Raw genomic sequence first — 27051 nt, forward strand, 5'->3', positions numbered from 1 at the left:
TTTTTATTACACTTTGACCCTTTAGAATTTTGCTGTACATTGGCCCTTTTTGTTTTTTGCCTTGGGTTTCTCTGCCCTCCACTTTTACTCATCTCCTTTCTGTCTTTTGCTTCTGTCTCCATTTTGTTTCCCTCTGTCTCCCTGCATTGGTTCCCATCCCCCTGTCATATTAGGTTAACTCCTCCCCAACAGTACGAGTAAACACTCCCCCGAGGACATTGGTTCCGGTCCTGCCCAGTTGCAGACCGTCCGGTTTGTACTCCGGAGAGCACGAGAAATTCTTGGCTAGTAAAATTAAAGAAAACCCTAAGATGTTCCATTAATATATTGAGTAAGAGGGTAACTAAAGAAAGGGTAGGGCCTATTAAAGACCATGAGGGTAATCTTTGTGTGGAGGCGGAAGATGTTGATATGGTTCTTAACGAATATTTTGCATCTGTTTTCACAAAGGACAGGGCAATGTAGATACTGCTATCGAGGAGGAGTGTGATATTCTGGATAAAATAAATAAAGTGAGAAAGGAAGTATTTCGGTGTTTAGCAGTTTTGAAAGTAGATAAGTCTCCAGGCCTGGATGAAATGCATCCCAGGTTGTTGAGCGAAGTAAAAGAGGAAATAGCAGAGGCCTTGACCATCATTTTCCAGTCCTCTTTGGATTCGGGCATGGTACCGGTGGATTGCAGTATTGCTAATGTAGTACCCTTGTTTAAGAAGGGAGAAAGGGATAGACCGAGTAATTGCAGGCCTGTCAGCCTAACCTCAGTGGTGGGAAAATTATTTTTTTAAATGCTGAAAGACAGGATAAATCTACATTTGGAAAGGCAATGATTAATTCGGGACAGCCAGCACAGATTTTTTCAGGGAAGATCGTGTTTGACTAACCTGATTGAAATTTTTGAGGAGGTAACCATGAGGGTCAATGAAGGTATTGCGTATGATGTAGTGTATATGGACTTTAGCAAAGCTTTTGATAAGGTCCCACATGGTAGACTGGTCACGAAGGTTAAAGCCTATGTGATCCAGGACAAAGTGGCAAGTTGGATCCAAAATTGGCTTGGAGGTAGGAAGCAAAGGGTAATGGTTGATGGATGTTTTTGTGATTGGAAGGATGTTTCTAGTGTGGTTCCGCAGTGCTCTGTATTGGGTCCCTTGTTTTTTTTGTTGTATTTCAACGATTTAGATTTGAATATAGGGAGTATGATTAAGAAGTTTGCAGACGACACTAAAATTGGCTGTGTGGTTGATAATGAAGAGGAAAGTCATGGGCTGCAGGAGGATATCAATCTACTGGTCAGGTGGGCAGAGCAGTGGCAAATGGAATTTAATTCAGAGAAGTATGAAATGATGCACTTTGGGAGGGCTAATAGGGAAAGGCTATACACATTAAATGGTAGGCGACTTAATAGTGTAGATGAACAAAGGGACCTTGGAGTGCTTGTCCACAGATCCCTGAAAGTAGCAGGCCAGGTGGATAAGGTGATTAAGAAGGCATACGGAATGCTTGCCTTTATTGGCCGAGGCATAGAATATAAGAGCAGGGAGGTTATATTTAAATTGTATAATACTTTGGTTAGGCCACGGCTGGCGTACTGCGTGCAGTTCTGGTCGCCGTATTATAGGAAGGACATGATTACACTGGAGAGGGTGCAGAGGAGATTTACTAAGATGCCTGGAATTGAGAATGTTAGCTATGAGGACAGATTGGATAGACTGGGTTTGTTCTCATTGGAACAGAGGAGGTTGAGAGGAGACATCATCGAGGTGTACAAAATATTGAGGGGCCTAGACATAGTGGATAGTAAGGGTCTATTTCCATTGGTGGAGGGGTCTATTATGAGGGGGCATAGATTTAAGGTGGTTGGTAGAAGTTTTACAGGAGATTTGAGGGGGGGCTTTTTTACACAGAGGGTTGTTGGGATCTGGAACTTGCTGCCTGGAAGAGTGGTGGATGCAGAAACCCTCACCACTTTTAAGAGCGGCTTGGATGGGCACTTAAAGTGTCGTAACCTGCAGGGTTACGGACCTAGAGCTGGTAATTGGGATTAGACTGGATGACTTTTGTTGGCTGGCGCAGATATAATGGTAATTACTGCAGGGAATTGAATATGGCCAGGGCCATCTCCTGGACTAGTTTCGATTGCCTAGATGGGTCGGAGAGCAATTTTCCCAGATTTTTTTTCTCCCTAAATTGGCCTGGATTATTATCTGTTTTTTTGCCTTTCCCAGGAGATCACATGGCTCCAGTTGGGGTGGAGTGTAGAATGTTTCAGTATAAGGGGTCTCACAGTTGTAGTGAGATGGATTGGTTGGGCTGGGTGCTCTTCGTCTTTCCGTCATTGTTCATAGGTTTATATGTAACCTTCAGTGCTGCTGACCAAGGGCCATGCGGCTCTTTGTCGGCCGGTGTGGACACGATGGGCCAAAATGGCCTCCTTCTATAAATTTCTATGTTTCTGTGCTTCTATCTCAATTCAGCTGCCATCTATTCCAACAGCATCGGTGCCCTTGAGAAAATCTCACCTTGGTCCTCAGAATCCCACCATGATCAACCCCAACACTAAAATCGCTAAACACACCAACAACAACACCAACCTTATCCGCAATCACCTGATGCTGCACAGGGCACAGGGCATCAACACCCAACCTGAGATGCCAGGGATGGACTCACCATGGCCAGATTTACTTCACTTCACGCTTTTATACCACTTCTGAAGTTGTCAACTAGTCAAAGCAATGGAGAATCACTGAGAACCCGACACACTTACCTGGCGTGAAACCCGAAGGATGGCAAACTCATTAAAAATTTCGTAAAATGGTAAGTGCCTGTCACATGATGTGCCAGGTTGGCACCACCCCACACCAGCACCATAAAGCAGCCTTGCAATGCCCAAGCCATTCCTTTCACACTCTTCACTGTTGTGCGGGGTACCCTTATGTCTGACCATTCACTACAACTCACTAAGCCACTTCCAAAGGTGGACACAAATCTTTCCAAGAAAAAAAGTGTTGAAAATAAAAATTTCAATGTTTGACAACACATTAACAGAAACTTTACATGAACATTAGCAAAAACACACAGGTGGTTACCCTTGTGTGTTGTTAGTTGGTGTGTTTGCACGAGGATGAGGGTGAGTGTGAGGGGTGGCTAGTGAGATGGGGTTGTGATAATGTAGATAGGGTGAGAGGGATGGGTGGAGGTGCAAGGTAAGTTGGTGTGAGTAAGGATTTGCAGAATTGGGTAGGGAAGGCAGAATGATGGGGATGTGATAAGTGGCACAGCAGGATAAGGTTGAGTGTGGCTTTGCAGTAACGTTTCGTGATCTACTGAGATCATTAAAAGGTTTGCGCCACTGCTGCCAGTTCCTCCTGACAACATCCCTGGTTGTGCCCTCCTGTGCAATGTGCAACCAGGCTGGATTGATGTCCTGGGGAGGTCTCTTCTGCCCATTGGAAGTGGGCTGGACCCCTCTGCGTCCTGTGACTCTCTCCATAAGCATAAGTCATGGGAGAGCCTGGGTGCAGCCCTGCACCTTTGTGCAGTGTTCGTCAGTGTTTGTAGCACCTCAATTCAGCAAAACACTGACAGATCAAATGTCAAAAAAAGTTGTCCACGCTCCCTTTAAGGAAACCAGCTGATGACGTGTCATCAAATGACGTCATCAGACCCACTTCTTGTTAATTTGCCGAGATCCTCACAGGGCGGGCTCAACTAGCCCAATCTGGGGATGATTGTTGTGAGAGGGCGGGCTGGAGCCAGGAGCGGCTTCCCCAAACGCCACCAATGCCGGCTGCCCCCGACTCGCCACGGTTGGCAAAATCGCGGCCATAAGTTCTGCTGCTGTTGCTCACTAAAATCCACAGGCTATGTGGCTTCAGAGAACCACACATTAAAAGGGTGTGCGACTTGCTTAGAGTTGTAGTCCTGGCTAAATGGGAATTACAGTCATGAGCTGGCATTTTATAACAGTATGTAAGGTACCCCATTCTTATATACATAGATATGTAGAACTAGGATTTTGTTTATTCTCATATGATTACGATTTTGGCTTTCTTTTCACTTATGAATTGCTTGTAGACTTGGGGGCCGAAATTCACCATCCCTGAAGGGAAGGCTGCTTCGGGGTCTGGGCGGCTGCCGCTGTCGGGTGCTTTTCCATTCCCGAGCCTTATTCAGTTCGGGGGGGATTTGACTGGCGCTCACTTCTGCTGGAAACGGCAGGGTGAAGCGGCTGCAAAGGTAAGTTTCCAGCGTTGAGCTCAGCAGCAGATGCGGGCCGCTGGAAAGTGGCCAAGGCAGGGATTTTCAGCTAAAAAAGGTAGGGCTTCTTCAGGCAGTGCCAAATTGGTGCTTGATCGCGACACCACTGGAGTTTTGCCGCAATCCGTGCCCTTTGGTAGGGAAATAGTTTTATTAATTTTAGTGTTTTTATGTCAGATTCCATCATCCGCAGTATTTAGCTTTTCATATCATTTTTATTAATTGTTTTGACTCCATTAAACCTGCTGAGTTCTGCTCACAGGTTGCACATACTTTTGTACAACTTTCAGGTCTGACTCTTCAGTGGAGGCCTGTGGGCTGCAGAGGCCTGCTTGGTAGGGTTCACCCTGAGGATGGGAGGAGTGTTGGGAGGGCGCGCCTGGTACACCTGGTTTGAAGCAGGGTGGCACACAGGAGAAGGCATCTGCACCGTGCAGACAGGCAGTGGGCAAGGGAGGCAGCAGCCATGATTCGTTCATTCTGCAGCAGACCAGTGTGCCCGCCATCTTGACCGGCCCCAATCAAGATTGCGGTTGGCTGCTTGGGGACAAGGGCTATCCCTTGTCAACTTGGCTGCTCACTCCACTGCGGAACCTGAGGACAGCGCCAGAGCATGCATACAATGATGCTCATTGTGCCACCAAGTGCATCATCAAGCAGTGCATAAGCATCCATAAGCAGAGGTTCTGGTGCCTGCACCGCTCTGGTGGCACCTTGCAGTACTCTCCTCAACGGGTCTCCATAATCGCCAGGCTCTGCTGCATGCTGCACAACCTGGTCATCATGAGGGGACAGCCGCTGGAGGTCAAGCCAGCAGTACCATCTGAGGTGGAGGAGGTGCAGGAGCAGCAGGAGGAGGAGGATCCCTGTCGCCCTGGAGCTAGGAGGCGTCGACCCATTGCCACCCTGGAAGGTGAAGGGTTGCAAAATTAGTGGGAACCCCCCCCTCCCCCCCCGCCCCCGTGTTTGGACTCATTGGAAAGGAAATTTAATTTGGAACTATCTACCAGAAAATTTGAAATCCTAAAGTGCATATGGAAGAAACTACAAACTTTCATCGAATTTGGGATTTTACAAGGCAATTGGGTGTAGGAAGGACTAAAGAACTAAAGGATAACTATCCGTCAAAGAAGCCAGTTTTGAGTATTGAAGCTGTCTGGCGTATTGAAACTAAAGCAAATTGTCTGGAGAAATGTGTATACTCAAAAACCCTTCCCCCCAGGAGACATTAACATAGCAACGATTGACCCAGAGATAGCTGGCCATCATCCCGATCTGGAAAACCATTCCAGCACATACATAATAACAATGGCGCATACAGCCCGCATGAAAAACCCAAGCACAGACAGACACTGCAAATACCAAAGCTAATATTTCCATCAAGAAACAGATTTAAAAGATCGACATATCCCAGGCAGGTTAACATTTAATGAGCCTGACAAAATATGACAAAGAAATATCAAGCCTGCCAAAAATTAAACAAAGACTCAGGGCTGATTTGGTGCGAAGATTAGAACTGCTCCAAAGGTATAACTGCTTTTACAAAGGGTATGCTTATGCTTTGCTTCAGAAGACATTTCTAGGGGCGCTTAGCAGAAGGTATGCACACAGCAGCATAGCATCATAGAGCATCAAGAAGGAATAGAGACCACCGCAGCAGTTTTAACTAGCTTCTCCAGCCTCGACGTCCTGCAATCGAAAAGGAAGGAAGAACATCACCATCACGGCAGCAACCGGCCACAGCCAACGTGGTACCACCAAAAACACCCCGATTGACCAGCTTTGAAACAAAACTCCGCAAGGAAAAAAACTAAGAATCGAAAGTTTCCACTCTACAACCTAGGCCTGACTACCAACAGGTGAAAACATTACCTAAAGAGACTTTGAAACCTATTTCTAATGAAAGAAAATGGGTACTTACCCCATAAATCCAAAACGCACCCTACCGCATCAGCGGACACCACCCAACTTAAGATTGCGCAGTAAGAAGTCTTCTACGACTTTCGGTGTATGGCAAGCAGAACCTTCAGAATCCAGCGAACCCTGAAGTCACGAACCACCGCCAACTACCAGTAAAGGATTGGTAAGCATAGTTCCTGTTTGCCCTGGAGTTTAACCTGGCTAGTGTTCGGCATTGGGAGGTGGGACGTGTATTATTCACAGTAACCCCTTTGAATGTGTGGTGCACTGTTCTTTACTTGAGTGATTATAAGTTTGACATTGTATTTTCTTCTCCTTAACAAAGTCGAAGTTCTTTTGCATCAAACCAGTTGTCTCTTGCACTTCATCACATCCCCCAAATAAATCCAGAGTCTAGGTCCCAATGGGCCAAAGTTTCGGCCTCAGTTGCTCCTGATTTTTTGGAGCAACTGGTGTAGAACGGAGTATCTTAGAAATTCAAATTCTCGGCATTTAGTTTGCTCCAGTTCTAGTCAGTTAGAACAGTTTCACTTTGGAACAGAATTTCTTTTTCAAAAGGGGGCGTGCCTGGCCACTTACGCCTGTTTTCAAAGTTTCGGCAGTGAAAACTTACTCCAAACTAACTTAGAATGGAGTAAGTGAAGATTTTTGTACACTCAAAAAAACCTTGTCGACACTTTAGAAAATGAGGCGGAGGTTACAATTCAGGCGTATGGAATGGGGGGAGGGGGGTTTAAAGGAAAGTTTACAAACATTAAACACTTCAGTTTTACTAATAAAGAGCCATCATCAATAATAAATGATAAAAACATCAATAAATCAACCAATAAATCAATCAAAAAAAATTAATAAGAAATATATATTTTTTAAATCAATAAATAAAACATTTTCCACTTACCGACTGCAGCACCGGGAGCCCTCCAACAGCGTGCTGGGATGCCCTCCCCCCACCCCGCAGTGTGTCTCTGTCAGTGTCTCTATCTCTCTGTCTGTCTGTCTGTGTGTGTCTCTCACTCTCTGTCTGTCAGTGTCTGTGTTTCTGACAGCAGGGGGAGGATGGGGAGGAGGGGAGGATGGGGAGGAGGGGGAGGAGAGCTGGTGGAGTGGGGGAGAGGGGGTGTAGCGGGGGAGAGGGGGTAGGGGGGTGAGAAGGGAGGGAGGGGAGGGGGTGAGAAGGGAGGGAGGGGAGGGGGTGAGAAGGGAGGGAGGGGAGGGGGTGAGAAGGGAGGGGGGTGAGAAGGGAGGGGGTGTGAGAAGGGAGGGAGGGGAGGGGGAGGAGAGGTAGGAGGAGGGAGGGGAGGTGAGAGAAGGGAGGGAGGGAAGGGGGGAAGAGAAGGGAGGGAGGGGGAGGGAGGGGAAGGGGGGAGAGAAGGGGGGAAGAGAGACAGAAGGGAGAGAGAGAGAGAGAGAGAACGGAGAGGGAGGCTGAACGGGCCGGGCCTGGCCGGGCCCAAGACTTCGAGCTTAGACTTACCGGATGGACAGGTAGGTGGCGTCGGGTCCAGGGTCCGGGGGGGTCTGTATCGCAGCTCGGGGTGGGGGGGGGGAGATCGGTCGGGGGGGGGGGGGGCAGAGGAGATCGGTCGGGAGCGGAGGTCGGTCGGGGAGGGGGGGGGGAAGGTCGGGAGCGGGGGAAGCGGAGGTCGGGGCGGGGGGCGGTCCAGTGAGGGGGGTGGGAGCGGGAGTCAAGTCGGGTCGGGTCCGGTCCTGGGGCGGGGGAGCAGGAGTCGAGTCGGGTCGGGAGGAAGCAGGAGCTGGGCGTGGGAGGAGCCTTATTCACGCAGCCCCAGTGAGGCCATTTTTTGGGCACCTGGAGCTACTGCACATGCGCGCCCACTGTTGCGCGCATGTGCAGAGGTCCCGGCAATGTTTTCAGTGCAGGGGCCTAGCTCCGCCCCCTACAGCTCATGCTGCGCCGCGCCGAGGGCCAGAGGACCAGCAGGGAGCCGGAGAATCTGGATGTTTTTTTTAGGCGCAGTTTGTGGCGCGAAAACCGGGCGTCCAGGTCGGTGCTGTCCCGTTCTAGGCGCGGCCCGAAACTTGGGCCCATAGAGTGGGAGCGATTCAAACCACTCAGAAGGTCAGAGGTGAACCTGACCCCACACATCACCCCCTACAGAAATGGCGACCGCAGAAGGACTTTGGTATAAGGGATGTGATGCAGAGAGCGCTGTTTTGGAAGAAAGAACCAAGATGGAAGAGTGTATTTCCTCCAATGTGTATAAGAAAGTGAATGTCACAAAGGAATGGGTGCTTGGTCTATTGCGCACTGAGCATCCGGGAGACACTGCAGCCCAGTGGACAGCAAGCAAGGACCATAAAGAATCGGTACAAAAGGCAATTTGGTTGGTCTGTCTACAGCAACAGGTCCAACTCCTAGACAAAACCATTGAGTCACTGTGCATTCTCATAGTTCTGCCTGTAGAGACATTACATGAAAGGACTATGGCTGAAGAAAGGAGATGGGGAGAACTCCGTAAGTTAAAACATGGAAAGGCCCAGCTAATGGAAAGATTTAAGAACAGCCAGGACTATTTTCAGTGTCAGGTTACCGAGGCTAAAAATAATGAAAAGATACTGCGGGAGGAAAGCACTCGCCTCTCCCTTCAAGTAAAATAGCTGGAGGAGAAATTAAGAGACGTACAGGCAGCATATAAAGTAGCCAGCACTAGTGGGTTTGAGTCAGGAGAGCACGGTCCCTACCAGCAACAAATCAAAAGTTTAACCCTTGCTCTGTCCAAGGCAAAAGGCATGGTATGCCTAATAAGCCCGGGTATGGCCCAGGTAAATCTGGAAGAGAAGGAGGAAACTGTTCAGCAACAGGAGGGGTGAACAAGTTGCGGGGCGGACAGGGATAGCGGATCACCACCACCTGTGGCGCCGAGTTTCAGCTCGGCCTGGTCGCAGGGAGGAGGGGTAGGCGAGCCAGAGCAGGAAGAGCCAGAGTCAGGGCCAATGTGCCCGGTCCGGCAACAGAAGTTTGGCCCGCCCACCGGTGCTGGGGGTCTGGGGCCCCTGGAAAGTCAATTTATGGTTCCCCACACTACCCAACAGCTTAGGGCTATGATAAGTCACCTGGGAAAGCTCACTCCAAAGGGAGACTCCTCGGTTCACTTTATGGAAGTGGAACAGGCAGGGGATATTAACGGGTGTTACGATGCCGCGACAGCAAAGATGCTCCTCCTCTCACTGGACGGCAAGCTGTAGCAGTCCCTCTCTGCCGAGAGCAAAAGGGGGCAGAGGACATGTGCCGCTGTCCAGGAAGACATTCTCGAAGCCATGGGTTGTAATGAGGGAGTCCCTTCTCCAGAGTAGCGAAAACAGTGCAGCTCACAGGGGAAACCCCACAGGCTTTCGCAGACAGACTGTGGCCTGTGTACCAGAGCGCCTGTGCAGGGGATCTCAAGCGGAGTCACCTAAACCGGGACGAGAGAGCCCATTGGCTCCGAAGCCTGGTGGCAAACAGTTTACCACGAATAAGAACCAAGGCTGAGGCCTGGTTTGACCCAAGAGATCCCCAGGCCACCGAGCAGGGAGTGGTCAGGCAACTGACCCTAGCTTACCAGAACGGCAGGGGGACGGAAGAGCACCCACCCAAGGGAAGGGTCCACGAGGTCAGGCCTAGTCAGGATAAGAAGGAATGGCATCAGGAAGGGAGCAAACCCTCCGATACAAAATGTTCTGCTTCGAGTGCGGAAAGAGTGGGCACTGGAGAAAGGATTGTAGAAATCCGTGGAAGAGTAGCGCAGGGAAGAGTTCTCCAGCCCTTGCCCAAACGACCAATACCGAGAAGCCAGTCCTTCCCCACATGTTTGATACCTTCCTAACTGCTCTACGTACAATGCTAGGAGGGTAGCCACCGTCACTGGTACCGAAACCCCATCTGCCCCATCGCAACCAAAACTGCGACTAGGTCAAGCGCAGCCTGTCCACCTGTGTTCCCTCGAGTATGATGTGTGGGGGAGACCGACCATTCAGATGGTAGTGGAAAAGGTGAAAGGGACTTATCTGTTGGATACCAGTGCATCAAGCACCCTTGTCTGTGCAGCTAACCCTGCTGCCTCACTTCTGTCTAGCGGGATCCCCTACAGCTTGGTGGGTTTCACAGGTGCTGAGCAGGCTGGCTCATTCTCCGTTCCGCTCTCTATTCATTTAGGAACACTCCACACCAAGTGGACTTGTGTCCTGATGAAGTGGGAACAGGAAGGGAGAGGGATCCTGGGGGCTGACTTCATTCTAGGCCACAGGATCCAAGTGGATTTAAGAAACCACTCTCTTTGGGGGGCAGTATGTACGGGACAGGAGAGTGAGGTGGTGGTTATCCCAGAAAATCGGGGAAAAGGGACGGTGTGCACCATGAAGCCAAAGGAGGGTTACAACCTTGAATCATTGGTCAGTAACACTCCGATAGAGTACCAAGAGTATGTGAGAACAAACCTTGCAGCTTTTGCCACTCACAAACACGACTGTGGAAGGATAAACAGGGTTGAGGTCAGCATAGATGGGGACCCCATGACCCCACCACAGAAACAGTACAACTTCCCCAGGGAGGCGGAGGCAACAGCCTTGGGTTCTTTGGTTAAACAGAGGGTATTGAGACCAATTGCTATCCATGTGAACTCTCCATTGTGGCCGGTTAAGAAACCGGGCAACTCCTGGAGAGCCACGGTGGACTATCAAGTACTCAACCGTAACATTCCCGCTTGTGCACCCACGGTTGCTGCCGTCGCCGACCTCATTGGAAGTATCCCAGCCTCTGCGACCACCTTCACGGTGCTGGATATTTCCAATGGGTTCTGGTCCATACCTTTAAGAAGGGAAGATCAGTACAAGTTTGCTTTTACCTTTAAAGGACAGCAATAAACTTGGAACTGTCTCCCTCAGGGCTTCCACAACAGCCCTAGCATTTTCCGCCAATGTATGGCCAACTGTTTAAAGAGCTTCAGCAGACCCCAGCAGTTGGTACAGTATGTGGATGACCTGCTCCTGTTCACCGATGAGGGGGAGGAGCATGGCCCACTGCTGGCTGAACTGCTGGAGCTGCTGAAAGAAGAAGGGTTTAAAGTGAATCCCAAGAAGGCACAGAAGGAAGTAAAATTCCTGGGACTGGCTGTGCGCGCTGGGGAAAGAGCCATTGACAAAGCTAAAAGGGAAGCAGCGCAGAAGTTACCAGCCCCCAACAAAGTATCAGGAGTAAGATCTTTTTTAGGGCTAACCGGGTACTGCAGAGATTTCATTGAGGATTATGCGGCTGCAGCAGCCCCTCTGCTCCGACTCCTACACAAGAGGGTGGAGTGGGATTAAGACGAAGGTTGTGAGGCAGCATTTATCCAACCCAAGAAAGACCTGCAGACCGCGCCAGCTCTAGGGGCCATTGATGGGTGTAAAGAGTTTTTCCTGGAGGTAGCAGCAAGCGGGGACAGCCTGAGTGCAGTACTGCTCCAAGAGCGGCACGGCTGGCTGAGACCAGTGGTCTATTCCTCCAGGATACTTACGGATGTGGAGAAGGGATACGCCAACTGTGAGCGGCACCTTCCAGCCACTCACTTGGCTGTGAAAAGTCACTGATCTTCACAGAGGGGTCCCCGATCACACTCCTTACCCACCATACGCCCACCCAAATGCTCCTGGACGGGAAAATCAAGGACGGGACAGGGAGCATTGCACGCAAGGCTCGCAGCCAGCATTATCTATCCAGGGACAGCCACCGGTGTTCCGTAGAAGGAGTATGGGAAATTAACATAGGCTTTCGGGCCGGGTTACACCTCACAGGCCGTGAGATCTATGTGGACGGATCAAGCACGGTATCTGCGGGCAAACGACTCACAGGCTACGGAATGTATGACCCAGAGACAGGCATTGCCCTGGCGATTAAACTCCGCAGTATTATGAGCACCCAGCACACTGAACTGTCAGCGGTGGTGTACGTGGTCACATACCCCGAAGAATTCCCTACCCCGTACACGATTTGCTCGGACAGTATGTTCACAAGCAATTTGTGTACGGAGAACCTGGCTATCTGGTCCCGTCGTGGCAGACGGGAGAACCCTGGCAATTAAGCCTTTCCTGGAAAAGATCATGGCAGCCGTGGGGGAGGAAGGGAAGATCTATATACATAAAGTGAAGGCACATTCCACCACTGAACCCCGTAGCGAGGGAAACCAGCAGGCTGACATGCTGGCCAAGCAGGGTGCCCGCACGGGCAGGCTCTGGGATCAGTACAACCCAGGCCCCATCGCAGCAGTCAGGGGCAGGATCGGGACGACAGGGAGGGAAAGGGTAGCATTGCCTGTGGATCTAAAAACGATTCAGACCCAAGACCCCGTCCTCAAAAATGTCCTAAACACGCTAGCTAAAGGGGAAAAGGTAGACGGCACCGCAGCGATTGACATTAAAGAAGGCATGCTGTTCAGGAGGGAGCAATGAGTAGTGCCGCAGCAACACCGTAGAGAATTCCTCCAGCTGTCCCACGAAGGTCCAGGAGCAGGACACCCCGGACCTGAGACCACTTGGCAACGGGTGGAACAGGCAGGGTGGTGACCGGGACTCAGGGAAGATGTCCGCGAGTTCTGCGCCAGCTGTCTGCTGTGCGCTGCCAACAACCCTGACCCCCAGAGAAAGAAGGTGTCTATGGGACGTATTAAGAGGGTAGAGAATCCAGGTCGATTACATCGGGCCCCTACCCACTGCCCAGGGAGGCTACAAGTACTGCCTAGTGTTGGTGGACGTATTCACCAAATGTGTGGAAGCCTTCCCATGCCGAACAGTCACTGCCTTGGGAACAGCTAGGATCCTGGTGAGGGAGGTGTTCTCCCGATGGGGACTACCCCAGTTCATGGAGTCTGACCAAGGGAGTAACTTCACCGGGCAGGTGATGCAGGAGACCCTTAAGGTGATCAGCATCAAGGGGAAATGGCATGTCATCCACAACCTGCAGTCATCCAGGCCTATGGAGCATTTAAACCGCACTATCAAAAAGAGGTTGCATAAAGAGACAGGGGACTCACCCAAGAGGTGGTTAGAGGTCCTATCACTGGTCCTCATGGGGATCCGGGCCAGCCAGTCAAAGACTACGGGGTACTCTCCATACAAGCTCATGACCGGCAGAGCATGCGAACCTCCACCCATGTATTAGCCCCGGTACTCACGGAAGGTCAGCTTATGGAAGCGAGCCGGGACAGCTCTGTCAGGAATCTGTTTGAACACCTTAAACAGATTCACTGGCAGGCTGCTAACAACATGGGAAAACAGCATCGGAGCAATTGACTGTTGCTAGAACCCCGCAAACACCACGAATGGGAGGTAGGGGACCAGGTCATGGTACGGAACTACGCTCGAGTAGGGGTTTTTGAGGCACTGAACATGGGTCCGTACCACATTGTCGACAAGGGAAGCCCCATGGTCTATGCTGTGAAAATGCCCCGCCTTGCAAAGTGGTTCCACATAAACCAGTGCAAACTTTTCAACCCTGGGATAGCAGCTAAACATAAGGGACAGCCAGAAACAGTGAACCGTACTAAAGGCAGGGATCCCCAGCCAGCAGCCCCAGATTGTGGAAATCCCAGAGGGGACGTGGCAGACCCACAGACTGTACCTAGAGGGGTGGTGGACTGTGTTACTGGAGGGGCTTTCCCCCCCAATCATTTGGGACTTGGACGCACCCCCAGTAGCCGGAGCCTTAAGAAGGACTCCCCGTACGCCACGGCTAAAGACACCGTGGTCACCAGCGCCCCAATTTAAATGGTTCAGCCCCGGAAAAGGGACCAACCGCGAAGGAGTACCTAAGATCAGGGACCAGCCTGCGAGCAGGGACTCCCAGCCGGTGGCCTCAGACAATGAGGACCTACGGATGAGATAGGGGTGGGCCAGCCACCAATTGGGAGTCCCCAGCCCGTGACCCTCGACCAGGTAGAACCCCGAGGGGACGAAATGAACCATGCAGCCACCCCCAAAGGAACGGTGTGCTGTAGCACTGGAGGAAACGTTTCCTCAATAGTGTGGGACTCAGACCCACCTCCGGTCAGGACACTCCACATCCTGCGGTACAGGCCGACTTACTACTGGCCCCGCTGGAAACCCACAGGCCAGAGAAGAAAGGAGAACAACGGGAATTAAGCGGGCCACCCAGAAACGGGTGGCAGATGTACATAAATAGGACAACATGAAGTTTAAGTATGTCTAGTAAGAATCTAGCATAGTAGAAGAGTAGGAGTATAATAGGATAAGAATGTTTAAATGAATACAAAATGTAAGAGTTTTGGCCGACAGCCAGTGACTAACTAGTGACATATGCCTGGTAGTATTTGGGGAAAACATGTAAGAGCCCACCCAGGAGTAAAATGAAAAAGAATCCACCTGTGCAGCTATAAAAAGAGGCACAGGCGGGTAACACCCGGGAGTAGGAAGAATCTACCGGTATAGCTATTAAAGGAAGCACCGGTAAGATAAGAGTAAAACGGCTGTGAGACAAAAGTTAAAAGCAGGCATTAGTTCCGACAGGAACTGTATAAGATAGCTAGTCGATTAAAGACTTTATTATGTTTCTGAGAAGAGATGAGCCCAAATTGGAATTCGATCACCTTTTGTCAAGCCAGAGAACTTTTCTCAGGGCTGGACTATCTGTTTTATGTGCCCCTACAGGAAGGAGAACAATATGAAAAGGGTCCTGTTCCTGCTCGCCTTGATAAGGATGAACAGGGGCGGCCGAGAAGACGTGGAAGAATCCTTCATTTATGGATGCTCAGGAGAGAGAGCACCGATCGTAATCACCGGGGGTGGCACCCCGGTTGTGGAAGAACTCGGCGTTTACGCCCACAAGGGAAGTTGGCCGAGGTGGATGGGATCTAATTCCACCCGCTACTCCAGCCAGGAAGGGTTTACCTATGGGGAAGCCTCAGTTCCATGTCCCAGGATACGGGTTGTTGCTGTGCGGGTCAGTGTTACAGAGGGAAAATGTATGTGTTTGACTTGTAAAGGAAAGATTCCCCTGGGTAGATGGTGGTGGCTCAGAAAGCTGAGCAAGGACACGTGGGACCAGGAATCTGACTGGGAAAGACTCGGTAATGATACGTACTGCACCATCCATGGGGACATGGGGAGGAGTAAAGGTGTGTTGGAATAAGTGGTGGGAATCTGAACAGGGAATTTACGTTTGCATGTGGGGTTCAGAGAAGATCTGTCCCACAGGCCTATCAATTGCCTTCGCCAGGCAATGGCAAAATGATGGGGAAGGGATGGGGTGGGACTCCAGCCTACACGCATGTACGGTCCCACACTCCCCACTCCCAATTAACACCACCGAACTTACAACACGCATTAAGAAACCCCTGCCCACGACCCCGCCAATGCGAATAATAATAGAAAGGTGTCCTACCACCACCAAGGGACCAGGGAATGGATTAGTATTTGGTGCCGACTGAAAAGGTGTTATACCAGGGGGTACACTATGCAGTAGCTTCAGTTATTTTAAACCTTACTGAGGTGCAATTACCTGCATGGTGCCTGAAGGAAACAGAGCTGCTATACCAGGCTCTACTGAGAGAAATGTTCAAGAAATTTTACGAGTTAGATTTTGGGAAAGTAGACAAAGCAGATTTATACACCCTGCACACTAGGGACACCATGGGCATGGGGAGACCTAGAAGGGGAACTTTGAACGACATTTTTATTGCACATAAAACAGGGTCCTCTGTGATAAATAGCCTGGATGATATAGAACTGCAAACGCAGATAAATGGTTTAAAGAACCAATTAAGAAAGATCCTGAAAGAGGAAAACACAGTAGTGGGCTCAGAACTACACGAGGACCAGGCTATGACAGTCCATTTAAAAGAGAATGTGGCTGAGCTGGAAAAACATGCACAGACAGTGAATGCATTCATACGGGAGGAGAGAAATGCTTCAGACCAGGCTGCACAGAACGAGGGCCGCAACAACCTGGAGGATTTAAAATAAGGTTTAGTCCCCTCCTGGATCAGTAACAAGCATCTCGCAGCCCTCCACCCATACAGCAATTCACTAAGCCTGTGCCAGCTCCGCCTAGCTTCTGAAGCCTACCCTGTCCCAGTAGATTGTGGGCGATCTAATCACACCATCATGGGGATAGTACTAAGGATGCCGGTCATGGGTGGGACAGCCCGACCCGCACCGGTATACAGGGTGGAGAACATTAGAGTCATTCAAGGAGGTGCCCACATTCGTTTCGCAGCGGTCCCACCTTATGTCATAAAGTGGGAGCACGCTATGACAGGTACTGACCTCTCCGGGTGCCGGAGCCGGGGTGCACACATAGGCCCCAAGTTTCCACACGTGGCAAAACGTGCGCCCCTCCGAGCTGGGCGCCCGTTTTTCGCGCCGAAAACGGCGCCTGAAAAAAATCGCGCTATTCTGGAGCGCCCTGCAGCTCGATGTCTGCTTGGCGCGGCGCAGAGGGGGCGGAGCCTACCACTTGCGCCGATTTTGTAAGTGGGGGGGGGCGGGTACCATTTAAATTAGTTTTTTTCGTGCCGGCAACCCTGCGCGTGTGCGTTGGAGCGTTCGCGCACGCGCAGTGTGAAGGAAACATTGGCACTCGGCCATTTTAGAAAGTGCTGCAGAAAACGTGAAGATTTGTTCTTGGACCCCTGCAAAGGCTTGTATTTTAATTTTCTTGATATTTCTGTGTGTGAGGGAGTGCTTTTAGCAGCACTGCTGAATAAATCACCTGCTGAAATCAGTGAGTTCAGCTTTTCACTGCTAAATTTGCAGAACCCGTGCTGCATTGGTGCATGCAAATTAAGGACTGTGTTTGGAGAAAAAAAAGTGGCAATTCAACTTTGCAATGGATCAACGTCCACCAAGAACAAAGAATTTCTTCCATGAGGAAGTTGAGATATTAGTGAATGTAATTGAGCAGAGATGGCAGGAGCTAGATACCAGCAACAGAGGTCGCATAAAAGTGCCACCAAAAGAAATGAAGAAACGCTGGAACCAAGTTGCAGAAGATTACTGCGCAGTGGTGCATACCAGGAGATCTGGAAGTCAGTGTAAAAAGAAATGGCACGACCTTGGTCAAGTAGTTAGTGTAAGTAATATTTCCCATTTTTTATTTAATCGTAATTTTAAGCTGGCTATCTGTATGGCCCACCTTGCAGACTGACACACTCTGTAAAAAGTTATATTTTACTCTTTGCAGAAGAAATTGACCCACAACAAAAGGGAGGCAACTCGGACAGGAGGAGGCATGCCCAATCTGCATCCACTGACACCCTTGGAACAGAGGGTAGCTGCTATGATGAGTCGGACATGGAGTAAAGCAATCGGTACAGCACAAGCTGAGCCCGCACGCGAGGAAGAGGGTAAGACCTGAAAATGCATCGTGGCCCTTTAAATCAACCTGCTGCCTGGCCTGCTATGTGTGAGAGTACTCATGCCACCCACCCGGCCCCCTCCCTTGCTGTTAAGCATTTGACTGTTCTGATGTATTTTGCAGAACATGATGATGATGATGATGATGATGATGATGATGACGATGCTGCTGCTGCCAACCTTGAGGATCCTGAGGGTACAGAACAAGGACCAGTACAACCAGCTGCGGACGATCCAGACTGGATGATGGCAGCGATGACTGAACTGTCTGCAGGGTTTATGAGCCCCCATCAAGGGACATCAGAGTTTCGACCCCTAGCATAGGTCTTGGTCCCACCATCCATGGTTTCGCTTCCGATGTTGCGGGTCCCAGTGGTGCTGCTGGTATAATGCAGCATTCTATAGTCAGTGCACTACCATCCCAGTCTAGGCCTCCATCTCACATAGGTTCTGGTTCCACCTACTATGGTTTCGATTCTGACGCTTCGGGTCCCAGTGTTGCTGCTGATATCATGGAGCAGTTTCCACCCATTCGTCCAACATCCCAGCCCACGGCTCGCACTCGAGTGCTGCCGTCTGCATCACAGAGCATCCCACCATTCCAGCCCGAGCCTCTCCCTCCAGTTCAGCCGTCTGGAACACAGAGCGTCCCACAGTCCCAGCCTGCGCCTCCCTGTGTAGTGGTGCCGCTTGCAACACTGAGCATCCCACCGTCTGTGCCCGCGCCTCCCAGTGAAGTGGTGCCACGAGGCAGACCCAGGCAGAGGAGAAGGAGATTGGAGACACGCTCTCCTGAGATGCAGCGTGCAACAGATGCGGCTGAGGTTGTGGCATTGGGTTTGGAGACCAATGAGCTTACCCAATCACTCATCGGTGGCGTCAATGCAGTAGGTGAAGAGTTGACGGCCATGACAGAAGAAATAGCAGTAATGACACGGGAACTTAGGGAGGGAATGTCCGAGGGAGTGCAATCGACGGCACAGGCCGTCAGGGAGGGCATGCAAGTGTCGGCACAAGCCGTCAGGATGGGCCTGGTTGAGGTAGCTGCTGCAATAAGGGCACACAGCCCAGCCAATCAAATGACACCCCCATGAGGAAGTGAACATTCACTGAGATATGGATGAGACATGATTGCAGCCTTTCTTTGCTGCTTTTGTTCTTGTTCTTGATGTAGCTGTAGTAGCGTTTTTCAAATTGAAATTGTATTGTAAGTTTTGTTATGTTACAACTTATAAGGGATCTTATGGTTTTTAAGTGATCTTATAGTGTAAATGCTCTCACATTTTTTTGTATCTTATTTAATTTTGCATCTAAAAAGTGATCCTGAAGTTTAAGTGTTCTTCAGAGTGTAAGATTTTTCACAATTAAATTGTTTTGTAAGTTTTGTAACTTTACAACATATAAGTGATCTCAGGGTTTTCAAGTGATCTTATAGTGTAAATGCTCTCACATTCTGTAAATTATTTAATTTTGCATCTAAAAAGTGATTTTGAAGTGTAAGTGATCTTAGAGTGTAAAATTTTTCACATAGAAAGTGTTTTGTAACTTTTGTAACTTTACAAGTTTATAAGTGATCTTAAAGTTTTTAAGTGATCTTCAAGAGTCATATTAAAAAGTATAGTTTGATACAACAAATATTTTACTAGAGTGACGTTAACTTTTCAATAAAATATTTTTTCATTAAAACTGTTTCATGTTCCATTAACACAACATAACGTAGGAACAACTGCAAAGAATAAACATGTCCATGCAGCACCCATTCTGCAAATGTAAATATAAAACTGTCGATGTGGCTGCCTCTCCCTGTCCAAATGGCCTCAGTCCCCCTCACAGCTCGAAGGCTGCTGCTGTATCTTTGGCTGCCTGCCTGCCCCTCCCTCCCATTGTCGGGAACGACGCCACACCACTGAGCTGACTGAAAGGCCTGCAGCTCAAGTGGAAGGCTGCTTGCTGCCTGCCTGCCCCTCCCTCCCTCCCTCCCGTTGTCGGGAACGACGCCACACCGCTGAGCTGACTGAAAGGCCTGCCTGAAGCACTTTCACACAGGTAGGAAGATGGTTTATTTAATCTTTTCTTTGCTTATAAATGTTTATTCAGGTTGGATTTATTTGTATAATATTTGTATAAGTATAAATAAGGATTTATTATAGAATATAATGACTTCCCTTCCCCCCCCCCCCGCCACCTCGTTCTGGACGCCTAATTTGTAACCTGCGCCTGATTTTTTAATGTGTAGACAAGGTTTTTTCAAGCCTACAAAAATCTTCACTTGCTCCATTCTAAGTTAGTTTGGAGTACGTTTTCACTGTGGAAACTTTGAAATCAGGCGTCAGTTGCCGGACACGCCCCCTTTTGAAGAAAAAATTCTGTTCCAAAGTGAAACTGTTCTAACTGACTAGAACTGCAGAAAAAAAAATGTGGAGAATTGCGATTTCTAAGATAGTCCGTTCTCCACTAGTTGCTCCTAAAAATCAGGCGCAAATCATGTGGAAACTTGGGTCCATTGTGTCAGCACCAGTGCGCCCCACTACCAGCATGGACACTTCTGGTGTCCAGTGAGTGACAGCAGTTTTGACCTTAAACCTGAGGCAGCAGTTTAAGTGGCCCAGGAACAGATTGTCCCCATTCCTGAACCCTCCACTGTTCACCTCACTGTGAGAGAAAACATGCAGGATTATGTTGCACACTTTGGCTATGAAATTCCCCCTCTACCCGAACAGCTTACCGCTCTGCTAGATGCTGTGGTAATCTCACAAAAACATTTCTATACGCTGGAACAGAAAACAATTGAGATAGGGAGAAAAATTCTAGAGATCACAATTCCGCTTTGGTGGGACATTTTCAGAAATATAGAAGTTCCTGCCGGGATCAGAATAGATTCCCACGTTTTAGTTATCTGCCAGCTTGCGATTATTCTTTACTTATAGTGTCTCATTTGCCAAGTGAAATGCAGAGGTCGTCAGGTCAGGCACCAAGGGGTGCTGTACGCTCCCTGGCCAAACTTGGGGATCGCACAGGGAGGGGTGGCACCATACTACCATGTTTGATTTGTTTTAATATTTACCTGCTGTAAAACCACAGAAATCGGGTGTTGTAAAAATGTTACTTAAAAATGTGTTTGACTATGTACCTTTATTTTACAGTAATTAAAATTGTGTTTGACTATGTACTTTTATTTTACTGTAAAAACAGAATGATGGAGGGGTGTTGGACCTCCTCTAGAACAGAATTGAAATGACTGTATTTGCCTGTAAACTACATTGCATTTCAAAGAGGGATTCACGTTAATGTTTTAGCTAGGTAAATACAGGGAAGGGTGACTCTCAGGAGATGAGGAATTTTGCTCACCTAGCATGACACTCAAGTATGTAAAGTGTCACAAGGGGGACTGAAGGGTTGCAAAATTCATGTGAACAACCCCGCACCCCCTCCCCACCCCCCTCCCCAGTGTTTGGACTCATTGGAAAGGAAATTTAATTTGGAACTATCTACCAGCAAGTTTGAGATCCTAAAGTGCACATGGAAGAAACTACGAACTTTAATCGAATTTGGGATTTTACAAGGCAGATTGGGTCTGGGAAGGGCTAAAGAACTAAAGGATAACTATCCGTCAAAGAAGCCAGTTTTGAGTATTGAAGCTGTCTGGGGTATTGAAACTAAAGCAAATTGTCTGGAGAATTGTGTATACTCAAAAACCCTTCTCCCCAGGAGACATTAGCATAGCAACAATTGACCCAGAGATAGCTGGCCATCATCCCGATCTGGAGAACCATTCCAGCACATACATAATAACTTTGGCACATGAAAAACCCAAGCACAGACAGACACTGCAAATACCAAAGCTAATATTTCCATCAAGAAACAGAGTTAAAAGATCGACACATCCGAGACAGGTTAAACATTTAATGGGCCTGCCAAAATATGACAAAGAAATATCAAGTCGGCCAAAAATTAAACAAATACTCAGGGCTGATTTGGCGCGAAGATTAGAACAGGTCCAAAGGTATAACTGGGCCCTGCTTTTACAAAGGGTATGCTTATGCTTCGCTTCAGAAGGCACTGCTCGGGACGCTTAGCAGAAGGTATGCATACAGCAGCATAGCATCATAGAGCATCAAGAAGGGAGAGAGACCACCGCAGCAGTTTTAACTAGCTTCTCCAGCCTCGATGTTCTGCAATCGAAAAGGAAGGAAGAACATCACCATCGCGGCATCAACCGACCACAGCCAACGTGGTACCACCAAAAATACCGCAATCATCAACTTTGAAACAAAACTTCGCAAGGAAGAAACTGAAGAATCGAAAGTTTCCACTCTACAACCTAGGCCTAACTACCAACAGGTGAAAACACTACCTAAAGAGACTTTGAAACCTATTTCTAATGAAAGAAAGTGGGTACTTACCCCATAAGTCCAAAACTCCCCCTACCGCATCAGCAGACACCACCCAACTTAAGATTGTACAGCAAGAAGTCTTCTACAACATTCGGGGTACGGCAAGCAGAACCTACAGAATCCAGCGAACCCTGAAATCGCGAATGACCGCCAATTACCAGTAAAGGATGGTTGAGCATAATCCCTGTTTACCCTGTAGTTTAACCTAGTCAGTGTTAGGCTTTGGGAGGTGGGAGGTGTATTACTTACTGTAACCCCTTTGAATGTGTGGTGTACTGTTCTTTACTTGAGTGATTATAAGTTTGGCATTGTACTTTCTTGTCTTTAATAAAATTGAAGTTCTTTTGCACAAAACCAATTGTCTCTTGCACTTTATCACATCCCCCAAATAAATCCAGAGTCTAGAACCCAGGGATTGGGTGCGATTCGAGTTGCTCAGAAGGTCAGAGATGAACCTGACCCCACACACCACCCCCTACAAGGGCTGGGTGCAGACTGGCCAGCAACCTCCTGGGCGGGTGCTCCCTCACATATACGGAGGTGCCTGACGCCTCCCCTGCAAACTCCTTCCATGCATTATGTACTGGCGGTCTGCCAGGTCTCCCCACGTCAGGAACCAGTTTTCTTCTTCTGTCCTCAACACCGTCCATCAGTGTCTCCAGCTCTATATCAGTGAACCTGTTGACTCTCCTTGCACCTCTTATACCAGCCATCCTTCCAAACTCCTTCCACCCCTCAGGGCCTTGCTGCAAACACTGGCCTTCAAAAAGACTAGGGAGCAGCTGGCTCATTAGAAATCCTTATCTGCATGCTGAATTTCTCAGTGGTGATAATGCTCAAATTAAGACAGCCACACCGCTGAAAAATCCACTTTGGAAGGGTTCATTAGTGCTGGAACCCATTTATTCACTTTTGGAGATGATGTGGGGTAGCCCAACCACGAAAACGTTTTGGCGCTAAAGGCCCCAAAAAGGTAGGGGGAGCACCAGCTTTCCAGCGGCCCTTGTACTATAGGTAGAAATAATATAGTCGTCAAAGTTGCTCATTCCCAGAATCTTTCAGGGTACGGATTACAGTTAGCAAGAAAACATTTTGTCAGCAAGAAGAGATCTTTTGTTAGCAAGGAATGATGAATAAGGGGCCAATGGTCTCCCAGCTAAGAGATAGCCTATATCACACACAAACAAGGCAATGATAAACAGATCAGTTCAAAAAACTGAAAAACTCCAATCACATCAAAATGAATCATCAAGGTTACAAGGATGGTATACGTGACTAGAGCCCAATACAGATCTTAATCTTTCCTTTACAATTCATAGAGAGAGATAAGAACAAAAGAATCATCGAAGGTTACGAATCTCTATCCACAATTAAATCAGGTAATATTGTTTATTTCTCTGCATAAGGCATTTGAGTGTATCAAGACTCGGTCGATTATTTGCCAGTAAGAAATTGGTGTCAAGTCTAAGAACCTTACAAGTAAAGCTGATCTACAGCAATCAATTTGGAAGCCAGCAGGTGCATTGTGAGCAGAAACCTATGGGAAGCAGGGAGGTCCATAGGCATGAACAGTGGAGAGGCATGAAATATAAGTTCCCAGACGAGTTTAATTGTATAAATTGAGGGGAATCTGCAATGGTAGCATTTTGACCATGTTTCTAATTTTAAGAAAGCAGAAGAAGGAAATATTTGTATTTACATAGCCCCATTCACATCCTCCGGAAGTCTCAAAGCACTTTACAGCCAATTTAAAGCATAGTCACTGTTGTTATGTAGACAACTGTGGCAGCCAATTTGTGCACAGTAAGTGCCACAAGCAGCAATGGGATAAATGACTGTAAACAGGAAAACTTGTGGAACAGCAACCTCCAGCTGCCCAGATTACTGGGCTCACAGGTGAGTAGATCTGGCCAAACATGTTAAATGAGACAGGCATTGCACATATGCATGACTGATAAGTGTGTTGCAAAATACAGGATAGAAAAGGCATAATAGGAAAGGTCTACAAGTAGATGATACACATAATTAGTAACCTCTATGGAACTGTTGATAGATAGAAGATGGATAGATACTAATTTAGTTTCAAGTTCAGACTAAATGTCATTTCCACACCCAAAAAACACCTATGGATCTGAAACTCTTGGGACAGCATTGTAACGAATTTCCTTAAACCCAGTCAGCTTAAAAGTGTGAAAAGAGATTTGGCAAAACTAGAAACATAGAAAATAGGTGCAGAAGTAGGCCATTCGGCCCTTTGAGCCTGCACCGCCATTCAATGAGTTCATGGCTGAACATGCAACTTCAGTACCCCATTCCTGCTTTCTCGCCATACACCTTGACCCCCCTAGTAGTAAGGACGACATCTAACTCCTTTTTGAATATATTTAGTGAATTGGCCTCAACAACTTTCTGTGGTAGCGAATTCCATAGGTTCACCACTCTCTGGGTGAAGAACTTTCTCCTCATCTCGGTCCTAAATGGCTTACCCCTTATCCTTAGACTGTGACCCCTGGTTCTGGACTTCCCCAACATTGGGAACATTCTTCCTGCATCTAACCTGTCTAAACCCATCAGAATTTTAAACGTTTCTGTGAGATCTCCTCTCATTCTTCTGAACTCCAGTGAATACAAGCCCAGTTGATCCAGTCTTTCTTGATATGTCAGTCCCGCCATCCCAGGAATCAGTCTGGTGAACCTTTGCTGCACTCCCTCAATAGCAAGAATGTCCTTCCTCAAGTTAGGAGACCAAAACTGTACACAATACTCCAGGTGTGGCCTCACCAAGGCCCTGTACAACTGTAGTAACACCTCCCTGCCCCTGTACTCAAATCCCCTCACTATGAAGGCCAACATGCCATTTGCTTTCTTAACCGCCTGCTGTACCTGCATGCCAACCTTCAATGACTGATGTACCATGACACCCAGGTCTCGTGCACCTCCCCTTTTCCTAATCTGTCACCATTCAGATAATAGTCTGTCTCTGTTTTTACCACCAAAGTGGATAACCTCACATTTATCCACATTATACTTCATCTGCCATGCATTTGCCCACTCACCTAACCTATCCAAGTTACTCTGCAGCCTCATAGCATCCTCCTCGCAGCTCACACTGCCACCCAACTTAGTGTCATCCGCAAATTTGGAGATACTACATTTACTCCCCTCGTCTAAATCATTAATGTACAATGTAAACAGCTGGGGCCCCAGCACAGAACCTTGCGGTACCCCACTAGTCATTCTGAAAAGTACCCATTTACTTCTACTCTTTGCTTCCTGTCTGACAACCAGTTCTCAAACCACGTCAGCACACTACCCCCAATCCCATGTGCTTTAACTTTGCACATTAATCTCTTGTGTGGGACCTTGTCGAAAGCCTTCTGAAAGTCCAGATACACCACATCAACTGGTTCTCCCTTGTCCACTCTACTGGAAACATCCTCAAAAAATTCCAGAAGATTTGTCAAGCATGATTTCCCTTTCACAAATCCATGCTGACTTGGACCCATCATGTCACCTCTTTCCAAATGCGCTGCTATGACATCCTTAATAATTGATTCCATCATTTTACCCACTACCGATGTCAGGCTGACCGGTCGATAATTCCCTGTTTTCTCTCTCCCTCCTTTTTTAAAAAGTGGGGTTACATTGGCTCCTCTCCACTCCATAGGAACTGATCCAGAGTCTATGGAATGTTGGAAAATGACTGTCAATGCATCCACTATTTCCAAGGCCACCTCCTTAAATACTCTGGGATGCAGACCATCAGGCCCTGGGGATTTATCGGCTTTCAATCCCGTCAATTTCCCCAACAAAATTTCCCGACTAATAATGATTTCCCTCAGTTCCTCCTTCTTACTAGACCCTCTGACCCCTTTTATATCCAGAAGGTTATTTGTGTCCTCCTTAGTGAATACCGAACCAAAGTACTTGTTCAATTGGTCTGCCATTCTTTGTTCCCCGTTATGACTTCGCCTGATTCTGACTGCAGGGGACCTATGTTTGTCTTTACTAACCTTTTTCTCTTTACGTATCTATAGAAGCTTTTGATATGTAAAGAGAAAAAGGTTAGTAAAGACAAATGTAGGTCCCCTGCAGTCAGAATCAGGGGAAGTCATAACGGGGAACAAAGAAATGGCAGACCAATTGAACAAAACTATAATTATAGAGATTAAAATTATAGCATATACACAGCATTCTTTCTCCTTAAAAGAAGCATTACAAAATAATATTTGTATAACACACAGATAGAAACACAAATTGTTTTAGACTAGATTACAAGCACTTCATTTTCAAAAATTGTTCTCCCTGAGAAAATTCTAAGGAACTACAATATTGTTACTGTACAGCACTACTTAAGTTTGACATCGGAAAATTACCTTAAAATTGTGTGCTCTTCAGGATTCTTTTTCCACTCGCATTTCTGAATTTCCTTGACTCGTTTAATAAAATCATCTTCAGAAAACCTAAAAGCATAAAATCAGATAATCAGGAGCTAATAAGTAAGGAAGACAAGGCTGAACATCCATGTTGATGTTGGCAAAATACAGGCGTAATGCAGGGGCTTCTCAATTTTGAAGGTTAGATTTTAAGGCAGGACCAATTTCAGTTAAGTTTGTTGCCAATGAAATTTCTGCTCCAGGTTGGGGTGGAACATAAGAACATAGGAAATAGGAGCAGGAGTAGGCCATTCAATCTCTCGAGCCTGCTCCGCCATTTTATAAGATCATGGCTGATCTGAACTTGGGCTCAGCTCCACTTCCCTGCCCGCTCCCCATAACCCTTCACTCCCTTATCTTTCAAAAATCTGTCTATCTCCACGTTAAATATATTCAATGACCCAGCCTCCACAGCTCTCTAGGGCAGAGAATTCCATAGATTTACAACCCTTTGTGAGAAGAAATTCCTCCTCATCTCAGTTCTAAATGGGCGACCCCTTATTCTTAAACTATGCCCCTTAGTTCTAGATTCTCCCACGAGTGGAAACATCCTCTCTGTATCGACCCTGTCGAGCCCCCTCAGTGGGGTGGGGGATGCACTTCTTCCATTCTCCAGTTCACCTGCTCATTTGTGCAAATCAGATGGATGGCATAAGGCATCAGAATATCAATCATTTCCATCCCCACTTTACATCACT

The 27051-nt window shown here is 47.9% G+C and overlaps 1 protein-coding gene across 1 annotated transcript in view; it reads right to left on the bottom strand.

The window, feature by feature from the left end:
* Positions 1 to 27051, bottom strand: part of LOC139264149 (alpha-2,8-sialyltransferase 8F-like) — an 86352-nt gene that overhangs the window by 19636 nt on the left and 39665 nt on the right. Inside the window, exon 3 of the mRNA XM_070880235.1 lies at positions 26294 to 26380. Within this exon, the coding sequence (XP_070736336.1) occupies positions 26294 to 26380 (87 nt within the window). The remainder of the gene's footprint in view (positions 1 to 26293; positions 26381 to 27051) is intronic.

This window comes from Pristiophorus japonicus, chromosome 5 (assembly GCF_044704955.1).
Source record: "Pristiophorus japonicus isolate sPriJap1 chromosome 5, sPriJap1.hap1, whole genome shotgun sequence".
In the NCBI taxonomy this organism is placed as follows: Eukaryota; Metazoa; Chordata; class Chondrichthyes; family Pristiophoridae; genus Pristiophorus; species Pristiophorus japonicus.